Source organism: Lissotriton vulgaris, chromosome 1_1 (genome assembly GCF_964263255.1).
Source record: "Lissotriton vulgaris chromosome 1_1, aLisVul1.2, whole genome shotgun sequence".
Lineage (NCBI taxonomy): Eukaryota > Metazoa > Chordata > Amphibia > Caudata > Salamandridae > Lissotriton > Lissotriton vulgaris.
This window is the reverse complement of record NC_141685.1, coordinates 964773163-964785923: the sequence shown is the minus strand read 5'-3', so window position 1 is coordinate 964785923 and position 12761 is coordinate 964773163. Positions and strand designations below refer to the sequence as shown.

The following is a 12761-nucleotide window of genomic DNA, read 5'->3' as shown; positions in this document are numbered from 1 at the left end:
CAATCAAATGTGCTCTTGATGCAGCTGACACAGCCTCTAGGCCCATTAACACTAGTGTGCTACTCAGAAGACATGCCTGGTTACGAAAGTCAGGCTATAAACAGGAGGTACAAACAACTATCATCAACCAGCCGTTCAATCAAGAACAACTTCTTGGACCGGCTGCAGACAGCACTCTAGGAAAAATGAAAAAGGATACAGAGACTGCAAAATCCATTGGAGCAGTACAGTCTCCATCCACACGTGGTCCCTTTCGTCGCTCCTTCTAGAGAGGAGCATCCAAAAACATTAGAGCAGACACCACCTCCTCTCCATACAAAAACACCACGCAAATATCCCCCAGCAGAGGATATTCCAGAGGTGGATACAGAGGAAATAACAACAAAGGCAGAGGCCAAGGTAACAACAACACTCGCGCCTCCACCACTAATAAACAGTGACTTCCCCCCACTCCCTCCAGACCATTCCACTCCAGTTGGAGGGAGACTCTCACAGTTTCTACCTGTCTGGGATTCCATCACAACAGACAAGTGGGTAAGACAAATTATCCAGTATGGTTACAGCCTGGAACTTACAGCAACCCCGCCCCCTATGCCACCCAAACAGCGTCCAATGTCCACGGACTACCTCACGCTCCTAAAGCAAGAGGTTCTCTCTCTGCTTCAAAAGCAGGCAATAGAACTAGTTCCAGTACGACATCAAGGAACAGGGGTTTACTCTCTGTATTTCCTAATCCCCCAAAAAGACGGGACTCTAAGGCCAATACTTGACCTCAGACCCCTCAATCTCTATATACAGTTAGATCATTTTCATATGATCACCCTCCAACAGGTCCTCCCACTACTTCAACAAGGCAACTTCCTTGCCACACTAGATCTCAAGGACGCCTACTTCCACATTCCCATACACCCTGCCCACAGGAGTATCTAAGGTTCATAGTGGAAGGACAACACTACAAGTTCAAAGTCCTTCCATTCAGGGTGACCACCGCACCCAGAGTGTTCACAAAGTGCCTTGCGGTAGTAGCAGCACATTTAAAAAGACAACAGATCCATGTCTTTCCATATCTCGACGACTGGCTAATAAAAGCCAAATCGTTCAACCAGTGTGTTTATCACACTCATCAAACCATCCAGCTGCTTCACAACTTGGGATTCACAGTAAACTACCCCAAGTCGAATATTCAGCCCTCCCACATACATCAGTATCTAGGGCCACACTTGACACTTCCAGAGCTCTAGCATATCCCATTCCAGCCAGGATAGCCATTATGCAAACACTAATCAGCAGATTTCAACCAAAGCATTCCCTTTCAGCAAGGGTATTCATGCAGCTCATAGGAATGATGACCTCTTGCATCTGTATCATTCCTCATGCAAGACTTCAGATGCGCCCCTTACAAGAATGCCTAGCACGCCACTGGAAACAGGCTCAAGGACAACTTACAAATCTGGTGTTGGTGGACAGCCGCACACATCGCTCTCTGCAGTGGTGGAACATACAAAACATGTCCAAAGGGGGGCCGTTCCTAGAGCCGGTTCCACAGATAGTGCTAACAGCAGACGCATCACTCACCGGCTGGGGAGCCCATCCCCTAAACCACACAATTTAAGGCAAATGGACCACTCAACAGAAAGTGCTCCACATCAATCACCTAGAATTACTGCAAATATTTCTAGTATTAAAATCATTCCAAATACATCTGCAGCACAAGACTGTCCTAGTCCAGACGGACAACATGACAGCCACGTATTACATTCAGAAACAAGGAGACACACATTCTTTGCAGCTGTCCCAGCTCGCACAAAACATTTGGAGATGGACCATTCCACAAAACATATACCTTCTGGCAGAACATCTTCCAGGAGTTCACAATCAGATTGAGGATCTACTAAGTCGACAGACACAGCAGATACACGAATGAGAACTTTATTCCCAAGTTCTTCAACCATTTTTCCAAATGTAGGGTCAACCAGACATAGATCTGTTCGCCACTCACACAAATGCAAAATGCCCAACCTTCGCCGCCAGGTTTCCACACCTGTTGTCCAAAGGCAATGTGATATGAATGAACAGGTATGGCAGATTTGCGTACGCTTTGCCACTCCCACTGATTCCCCTAGCAGTACGCAAGCTCAGACACCAGCCTCTCAAAATTATCCTGGTGGCTCCCACATGGGCACGCCAACCGTGGTTCACAACACTACTGGAACTCTCAGTAGTTCCACACCAATAATTACGCCTCTCCCCAACATTGCTAACGCAGAACCATGGAGAAATGCGGCACCCCAATCCAGGCCAACTGAATCTAGCGATCTGGCTCCTGAAGTCCTAGAGTTCGGTTATCTTAACCTTCTGCCGGACTGTATGAACATCGTTAAAGAAGCCAGACACCCTACTACTAGAGCTTGCTATGCAGCAAAACGGAAAAGATTTGTCATCTACTACAATAACAATAACGTTGATCCGCTGGATGCTTCAATCCAGGACATCATTTGCTATTTGTTACATTTACAAAGATGTAATCTAGCATATTCATACATACGGTTACATCTAGCCGCACTTGCAGCGTATTTACAAAACAGACAACACTTGTCATTATTTAGAGTATCTGCAATTAAAACCTTTATGGAAGGCCTTAAAAGAATAATTCCTCCCAGACTACCACCCTCTCCGGTGTGAAATTTAAACATTGTTCTTACCAGGCTCATGGGTACCCCATTTGAACCTCTTTTAATAAATGTGAGCTTCAGTTCCTCACATGGAAAGTAGCTTTCCTTGTCGCAATGACCTCTCTTAGAAGGGTAAGTGAGATCCAGGCTTTAACCATACAAGAACCATTCTTACAAATACATCCTAATAAAGTGTTTCTCAGAACAAATCCAACATTCCTTCCCAAAGTCAACTCTGCTTTTCATCTTAACCAATCAGTTGAGTTACCGGTGTTTTTTCAAAACCCAGACTCTGTGGCAGAAAGAGCTCTTTACACACTAGACGTCAAAAGATTCCTGCTTTATTACATTGACAGGACTAAGCCTTTTCGAAAGACAAAACAACTGTTTGTAGCCTTCTCCCCACCTCATAAAGGTTACCCCATCTCCAAAGCTGGGATCGCAAGGTGGATAGTAAAATGCATTCAAATATGCTTCCAAAAGGCTTAACGCCCATTAACAATTCCCCTAGAGCACATTCAACACGCAAACTAGGCGCTTCCATGGCATTCTGAGGGAACATTCCCGTGGATGACATATGTAAAGCAGCAACATGGTCTACACCACACACCTTCACCAAACACTATTGTGTTGATGTGCAGGCTATGCAACAAGCTTCTGTAGGCAGGCTGTTCTTAAAACACTTTTTCAGACTACTGCAACACATACAGGTGACCACCGCTAGGGGAGACACTGCTGTACAGTCTATGCATAGTGTACAATCTGCAGCTCATATGCCTCGAACGGAAAATCCTACTTACCAGTATGCATCTGTTCTTGGCATGTGGCACTGCAGAGTTGTACATGCCCACCCGCCTCCCCGTGACCTGTATCTGTTCTAGTCTTTATCTTAATTAGATACTCTTCATGGACATCTATTCTATTTCCTATAAACTCCATCATTTCCCTTCATGGCAAAAACAATCTGAAGATGGAGTTGATGCCCATGCGCACTATCGTCCAAGGGAGCAGTCACCTATCTCGTAACTACAAAAGACTCTTCCAAGACAACAATAAAGTGCAAGCATCCGAGCCCAACACCAGATGGCGATCTATGCATAGTGTCCAACTCTACAGCTCTACATGCCAAGAACAGATGCTTACTGGTAAGTAGCATTTTCTTTTTCTTGTTGTTTATGCACTCAATGAGTGCGCATGTGGTTTCCATTTCTCTCGTGTGTGCTTCTCCCCTAATAAATACCTGCTCTCCTTGTTGCTCCCTCCCTCATGTGCTTCAGTGGCGGCTCGCTTATGGTGCACGGTGGGCCGGTGCGCGGGAGGCGCAAGGTCGGGGGTAGTAAACTCGGGCATACGACGGAAGGGAAGAACGTAATAATTGCTTTCCTCTGTTCCGTCGTATGTCCAAGTTCACTACCCCCCCGACCCTGCTCCTCCACCGCCCCGCAGCACGCCCTATGCGAGCCACCACTGCTGCTATCTCTCTCTCTCTCTCACTCGTCTGCTTCTACCCCAAACTCTCCCCATGCTCTATGTTGCTCTCTATCTACCTCGTGCATTTCCCCCCCGCTTTGTTATTCTCTCCCTCTTGTTCTGCTCAATTGATCTCTGGTGGCACCCGGCTTTGGGTAAAAATCCAACACAAATAGCAATTTTTGTTGGATCGTAAATACCAATCCAATACTTTGCATTGGCGCTGGGTTGAAAAAGTAACGCAAACCTAACATAAGGTATTCATAAATCTGGGCCTGTGTGGCTGCTCTCCACTGTTACTCATTCTTTGGGTGGGAGGGCATATCTGCGAAATGGGGGAAGACAGCAAATAGTCAAACGACAAGGCTTCTATTTACATAGGTTACCTGGTAGGCAATAATCAACCCCAGCTTATTTTGGTCTATTCATTTGTCAGGTCTTGAGCCTAATCTGCATGAGTAAACCACAGTTCTTGTCATTATTGATGCGCTGGGGCTGAAACCCCACATGGTCAGCTATGCTCGGTGCTCATTCTGTATGTCAGTTGAGTATTCTGAATTCTGAGTGCCCAGGGAGAGTTGTTGTTATGCAAGACAGATAAAAAAAATCAGATTGGCCACTTGGAATACCGACAAGCAACGTAAAATTCCAATGTTTCATTGAGTTTCTTTGCAACACAGAGTGGAGTACATTGTCCATTAATATTTCCAATTGTCTACTTATTTCTAAATCTGAATTCTGGGGATTTCAAGCACATATTTCACGAAGGTAATGGCAGTTTTATATTAGTTACAGTAAATTGCACATAGATTCTGAGGTGAATGATGAGATTGAATATACAGTTAAATGGTAAAACGTGAATGATTTTTCAATGTACTGAATCTTCCTCTATTACTTGCGTCTTCCTTCCTTACACTCCTCCTTGCTTTTTCCACCAGTTTCGCAGCCTGCCCATAAGTTATTGCCTGAAACAGGAAGAGATGAAGTTTAGGCTGGAGACCCAGAATCTGCGTCACAAGCTTGGCGAAACACAGGCGTTGCTAGACAGGCTTGGACAGGCAGCTAAAGTGAACAAGCCCTCAACACCAGACGTGGAAGGCATTAAGTTGGTAAGTTTTGCCCTGCTGGGGTTGTAGCACTAATCAAATTTTGCTCTTTGGTATAAAAATCAATTGCTTATCATTTTTTGCAAAAGTAAGATCAACACATGACATTTCTGGAGACATCTTCAACATCTGAATAAAACGAAATCTTTATTCGGATTTTACCATCATTTCTTTTTCTGCAGGAAAATTTATTTTACCATCATTTTTTTTTCTGCAGAAAAATATATTTTGGACTCATATAGAACGTTTCATTCCATAAAGTAATTTTAATGTTTTGGATATAGAGTAATTCATCTAGACTCTAGGGGTTGTACTGAATTCTGTAGAGGACTCACAGAATCTATACTACTATTATAAAGAGAGAACTGTGTCCTTTGAGCCAGGTAAACTCAAAGTACACCATCAATCGCAACACCCAATACAGCGTTGGAAAGGGGGGGTCCTGTAGATAGACATAGGCTATATAAAATATAAAAATAAACGTTATATAAAAAATAAACAATAAAAAAAAGTAGTCCCTAAGAAGTAGCGCCGGCCGTGTGCCCTAACAACGTGGACGTGCGTGCTGACATCATCTAGCGCAGGGAGGAGCGGTGGACAGCAGCGGTGAAGCGGGCTGAGATACAAGAAGCGCGGGGAGGAGCGGAACGTGCGGCTCAGAGAAGCGATGGGAGGAGGCGGAACGAGGAGCGGTGAAGTCGGGCTGATGGGAGGAGGCGGAACGAGGAGCGGTGAAGTCGGGCTGATGTGAGGAGGCAGAACGAGGAGCGGTGAAGTCGGGCTGAGGTAGGTGAAGCGCGGGACCGCTGAGAGGAGGCGGAACGTGTGCAGCTGAGTGAAGCGCGGGGAGCAGTGGAAATATGGCGGGCGGGGGCCGGGCGGAAGTGCACGCAAGGCGGAACGTGTGCGGCTGAGTGAAGCGCGGGTAGTAGTGGAAATGTCGTGGCGGGCCGGGGCGGGAGTGCATGCAAGCCTGAAATTCTGCCCCCTTGATGAATAAAGGCCTCAGCAAGGCCCGTGAGTGCAAAAGGGTTCGCCCTTCTGTACGCAAAGTCCTCAGACTACATAAGAAATTGGCACGGAAACTGGAAATACAAAAGCATAGTATAATAAACCTTTAAAGGTGGTACTACAGCCCACACAACACTCTACAGTATTGTACAAGGTAGCACAAAGAACTCGGACATGCGGTCCCCTTTTATACACAAAGAAGGGGCTCATAAGTGGGCGGTTACAGCTCAAAAAACATGATTTACAACCATAAAAGGACATTTCTCGAGCATGATCGATACATGGGTGGAGTTAACGGTTCATGAAGCCCCCCGAATGCACATTCCGATCCCCTCTAAGCAGAAACAGATGTTACACGTACTGGGCATGCGCTAGATAAGCTGGAACTATTTATAGCCTGTTGCTGGGCAAACTCCAGGGGTGACAGTCAGTGAGGTAGGACTTGCCTCGTGACGAGCACATGGCAGAACGTATCCTACAAGATGGACGCCGGAAACAAAATGGAGTCCGGCCGTACTTTCAAGTATGAGCGGGAAAACTATACGAAAGACACAATAGCATGTCTTCAGCGAATGCTTAACATTATCGCTGTTTTATTTACAACAGACGACCCTTTCAGCATTTGCTGAAGACATTCGGTTTTCTTGGGTAATCTAAATACTCATCGTTTATATCGATGCTCATCATATCCGCTATCTCCCTAGTTATAGTTTTCTTATGGGCAGCATCCGCAGCAGCTTGTTTATTGGGCACACAAAATGAAACACATAATGAACATATCATAGGGCTACATTGGATGCATACACAGCAGGTGAATAATATAGCAACAATTATACATAGTCCGGTAAGAACCTTCCAACCCCATGTGGAAATCAGGGTCCAGAACCACCCAGAGAAAGTCCAAGACCCATTTTCTTGATGTATATCAGCTGCAATTTTGTGCAATTTGTTAATGGCTTTATACACAGAGGGAGTATGGTCAGGTATGAAAACACAGCAGCTACTTCCAATAATTCTGCAAGCTCCACCCCTATCTGCTAACATAACGTCGAGAACCATTAGGTTCTGCAACGCAACGATCCTAGTAATCTGTAACTCTTCAGTAAGATTCCCAAGAGCTGCAGCAGTTTGATTAGTAACAGCTTCCACCACTCTTGTCAATCGTCGTATCTTTCTGCTATTCAGAGCAGCTCCCACAAAGAAAAACAATCCTAAATTGAAGTCTATGTACTGCTGCAGGCTAGTGTCTGTCTGATCAACATCATCTATGGATAAAGTCCGTTTGAATCTGTTCACCGTTGCATTATTCAACAACTTTAGGTCTTTATGATATGATGCAGGTGCCAAAAATACGGGTGGCAATAAAAACGATACATAACATACTCCAGACCAACCGGCTGGTAATCGATAATAGCCCTTATTCCCACATACAAAATAGGTGTTATGTGAAGCAAGGAAAGTACTGTTGTTCAGGCCGTCAATGTTCAATACAACAATACAATCACTAACACCTACAGGAATATGGCCTACACTTTGTACACATAAATCAGCTTGTACTTGAGCCACAGAAATCACAAATTTCTCTTGTCCAACAGTGTCTCTAGTGTTCGTGAAGATATAAGGAGTCGATTCATTGTCTGGTCGATACTCTTCCCACTCCCATATAGTTCCGTTAGCTTGTGGATAGCCATCTTTATCTTGATGACATTCTTTATTCAGTTTGAAAATCAGTCGTCCAACTGTGGGCTTTCTTGTGGCAAAAAGCAATGTGTACCATGCTCTACAAGAGCCATTGTGAGAAAAGGGACGCGGTATGAACGGTGTTCCCACTTTCTTTTGATGTGCTGGCATCATCCCACATATCCAACAGTCTGTGGCATTTGTAGCAACGTGAGTATGATGCAACATCTGAATAAAAGTGTTATTTAAATAGGACTGTCGATGTTTCAACTCTTGGTAAGGGAGTGTATAGAAAAAATGCTCATCAGGGACTGGAGTAGAAACAACATACAGTTCACGGGCAGGAGCTTTCTCCTCAACAAACCACATGACTGTAGCAATGACTGCTATGACGAAAATGAACCCTCCAGAACCAAAAATCTTTCTTTTATCCATCTCGAGCAAAGTACACAGTATCTTCCTGAAACTAAAGTGTTGTCAGAACTCTTACCCCCGAGGTAGCCGTTGTTTTCTTCACTATCGGGCCAAGACGGGTGTCACTACTCTAATGCATGGCTGATCCCCCCCCCCCCCTTGCCTCATTGGCTCTCCGTTTCACAAACCTAGGGACCGTTCTGACAACTTTTCATACAATTGCAGATTCTTTCCTTGGACGCAGATTGTATCTTCTTGATGCAGGCGTTGTTTGGTCCGGGAAGAACTCCTCAGTATCGTCAGGTACCACAGCACGGCCTCTCTCCGTAGTCAGGATATCTCGATGGTCAGTCAGTGCAGTAGGTTCCACCAGATCAGGTTGCACTTTCCGGCAGTGCATTGAATGAATCCGATTTTTGCGATTCGTCACCCGTACTACTGTTCCTGTGGCTAGGAGGACTTGTTCAGGGCCACACCATCTTGGTTCCAAACTATTCCACCTCTCAAACGATTTCACGAGGACAAAGTCCCCAGGCCGGAGATTATGACCTTCTCCTGTGGACCGATCAGGGAGTGCTTCTCGAACCTGTTGATGAATAGAAACCAAGCTATCAGTTAATTGTGCCAAATAGTCATTCATTAAAACACAAGGTACATCATACACTGAACTCGGTTTGGGCACTCCCCATATATTCATGGGGCGCCCAAAAACTATCTCATATCATAAACCCGTCCGGGAGTGTGGTACCGATCTGATAGACAACAACGCCAAAGGCAGAGCATCTGGCCAAGTCAGAGAAGTAGAAGCCTGTATTTTTGCAATTTTCAGCTTTAAGGTGCCATTGTATTTTTCCACCAATCCTGGTGATTGTGGGTGGAATACTGCGTGGAACTTTTGCACGATGTCTAATCCCTTCAGGACATACTTAATAACGTCCGCCACAAAATGGGGCCCGTTATCACTCCACAGCAATCTACAAAACCCAAAACGAGGAAAGAATTCCTTCAGAAGCACCTTAGCAGTAGTCATTGCAGTATTGTCCTTAGTAGGGTATGCTTCAATCCATTTACTGAATGCACAAACCACAACCAGGACGTACTTCAGATTATTGCAGCGTTCCAGCTGAATATAATCCATTTGCAATATTTCAAAAGGTGCAATGGGTGTTGCAAATCCTCCTGCTGGAGTTCGTGTCCCTTTTCCCGGATTGTATTTAAGACAAATCATGCAGGTCTGTACCACTCTCTTAGCTGTGCTAGCAATCTCTGGATGCTCCCATACTTGCGTAAGCAATTTCACAATTGCCGATGCTCCAACATGTGCTAGCCCATGTGCCATCTGAACCATAGGTTGTACGAAGGCTGTAGGTAACTTCCACCTATTCATCTGCTTATTCCTCCAACAACCCTCATCGTCCAATTCTCCATCTTTGGACCATTGCTCTCGTTCTTTTTCAGTAGCAGTCTTTTGCATTTCTAGTACCTTTTCCCTAGCATTGTGCCACCGCTCAGCTTGTGACTTCACGACATACATTGAAGTAGAGCCAGGCTGCATCGCAGTTTCACGTGCTACTCGATCTACAAAAGCGTTTCCTTGTCCCACTTTGTCTGTCACTTTCTTGTGTGCACTACATTTCACTATAGCTATCCTCTTAGGGAGCGTCAGTGTAGTCAAAAGTTGTTGTACTAATTCTCCATACATGATCTGAGTTCCATGTGATGTCAAGAAGCCCCTTTCCTTCCAGAGCAGGCCAAAATCATGCGCTACTCCGAAAGCATAGCGGCTGTCTGTGTAGACATTCACGCATAATCCTGCACTAAGCTCGCAAGCTCGTATCAACGCTATCAGTTCTGCTGCCTGAGCTGATTTCTGTGGTATGCGTGCTGTCTCCACTATCGTGTGCAGTGTAGTGATTGCATATGCTGCAGAAGTGGTTCCATCTGGTAACTTTAAACAGGACCCATCCACCCACAGCTCCCCATCCACATCTGTAAAGGGTGTATCTTGTAAATCAATACGACCCTTTGTCTGTTCCTCGGTCACAAAGACACAGTCATGCGTCTCTTGCGCCTCAGGCTGAGTCACTGGAAAGGGCAACAACGTAGCTGGATTCAGTGTTGCACATCTCTTCAAAGTTATGTGAGGAGCCAACAATGTCAGCTCGTATCCTGTCAGACGAGCACTAGTTAAATGCTGCGTCTTCGTTTGATTCAAAAGGGCATCAACAGAATGGGGAACCAACACTAATAGCTTATGAGATAAGACTATCCCTTCACTCTGGCGTGTTGACACAGCTGTCGCCGCAACTGAGCGAAAACACCCAGGCAACGCTCGGGCAACAGGATCAAGTACTGCCGAGAAGTATGCACAAGGGCGCTGCTTATCGCCGTGCATCTGCACTAACACTGATAACGTGCATCCATCTCTCTCATGCACATACAATGTAAAGGGCTTTGTGTAATCAGGAGTGCCTAGTACTGGTGCTGAACAAAGGACCTGACGTAATTGGTGAAAAGAACTCTCACATTCATCCGTCCATGGAAGGGGAACTGTGGTATCCTTTGTCAACAAGCCTAACAATGGTTTAACTATGTATGAAAACACCAATATCCACTGTCTACAAAAGGATGTAAGGCCCAGAAAAGCTCGAACCTCTTTCTGCGTAGTTGGTACTGGTGTGTCTAAGATAGCTTGAATGCGATCTGGTGTGAGTGCACGCCCCTCCTTAGACAAAAGGTGACCTAAGTAGGTCACCTTTGGTCTACAATATTGCAGTTTCTTCTTCGAGACTTTGTGATTGTGAGATACCAGAAAGGTAAGCAACGACAAAGTGCACTGTTCACATTGCTCAGGGTTGTCGGCGGCCAACAAGATGTCATCGACATATTGTTTAAGCGCCACACCGTCAGGTAAAACAAAGGAATCTAATTGTCGTTTCAATGCCTGACTGTAAATGCTAGGGCTCTCAGTATAGCCTTGAGGAACCCTACAGAATCTGTACGATCTATTATTCAACGTGAAACCGAAAAGGTATCGGCTATCAGGATGAATAGGGATCGAAAAGAAGGCATTCTTCAAGTCTATAACAGAGAACGTTGTTGCAGTTGGCGGGACCAGAGTAAGGAGTGTCGTAATGTCAGAAACCACTGGGTATTGAGGTAACACTATCTTGTTAACCTCCCTCAAATCGACAATAAATCGGTAAATCCTGGTGTCAGTGTCTTTCTTCAAAATCGGTAGGATAGGACTGTTACACACATTGTATGGAACTTCTTCGACCACCCCAACTTTAATCAAATCCTGCACTATCTGTATGAGCGCCTCCTCCCCCTCCTGTGATATCCGATACTGAGGCAGGCGTGGCAGCACAGCTCCCTCCTTTACACTAATGTGCACCAGAGGGATGATCATCTGTCCCACGTCGGTATCGGACATGGCCCACAAAGATTCAGGCAAAGAGGCCAGTGCAGCCTCCACAGTAATCATGTACACCCTCTCCATTGATGGATAATTGTCATTTAGAATAACACGTACTCCTTCAGGGGAGCACCGTATCGTGGCCCGAAAATATTTGAGCATATCCAGGCCGACGATATTATCAGGAGTGTTTGGGGAAAGTAGGAATGGACATGGTGAAGCAAACTGATCTACATAAAGTGCAAGAGGTTGTGACAGTGGGCTAACAGAAGGCGTTCCATCGAACCCTATTGACGTAATTGTTGAGACAGACAGGGGAGCCCTCGGAACCAATTTTTTGGACAAAGCGCTACGAGTAGCTCCTGTATCAACCAGGAACCTATCAGTAGAGCCCAAAACATGTGCTGTAACATAAGGACCCCTCTGATCTACTGGCACGTCAACTGGTTCCTTACCCCATCCTACGCAATCCTATGCATACTGCGAATCATGCTGCTCGGGAGGTGTATAGTCAAACATTTGGTACTGATTTCGCCGATCAAAAACATTAGACCCATCTCGGGGTCGTACATTAGAATCAAATCTAACTCGGTCATTCGTGCTATTTCTAGGGCCTGAAAAATTTCCTCTTCCCCTTATAGACCCCTGCCCACGCTCCTGGCGCTGCGCACGCAACACCGGGCACTCATTCGCCCAATGACCCTTCTGTCTACAATACGCACATTGATCTCGGGCCAAGTCAGTACGGCCTGAAGGAAAGTTAAAAAAATTCCTGCCGCCCCAATCATTACCCCTACGAGGCGGCCCATATACTTGCGCTAACATAACCTTCGTTTTTAGATCTTTAGATTTCTTTTCCTCACTCCCCTTTGCTTCAAGTTCCTGATGCTCGTAATACTGAGCCATCGTCAGGAGGGATGCAGGAGTCGAAGTCGTCCAAGAACTTTCACTCGCTTTTATTCGAGTTGCTATACTTGGTAATAAATTCAA

General features: G+C 45.4%; 1 protein-coding gene across 8 annotated transcripts in view; it reads left to right on the top strand.

Annotated features, from left to right (window-relative positions):
• Window positions 1-12761, top strand: part of STAT6 (signal transducer and activator of transcription 6) — a 725020-nt gene that overhangs the window by 419694 nt on the left and 292565 nt on the right. For all 8 annotated transcript variants that reach the window (XM_086959999.1, XM_086960023.1, XM_086960016.1 and 5 more), the window contains one exon: window positions 5081-5251. In XM_086959999.1, the coding sequence (XP_086816125.1) occupies window positions 5081-5251 (171 nt within the window). The remainder of the gene's footprint in view (window positions 1-5080; window positions 5252-12761) is intronic.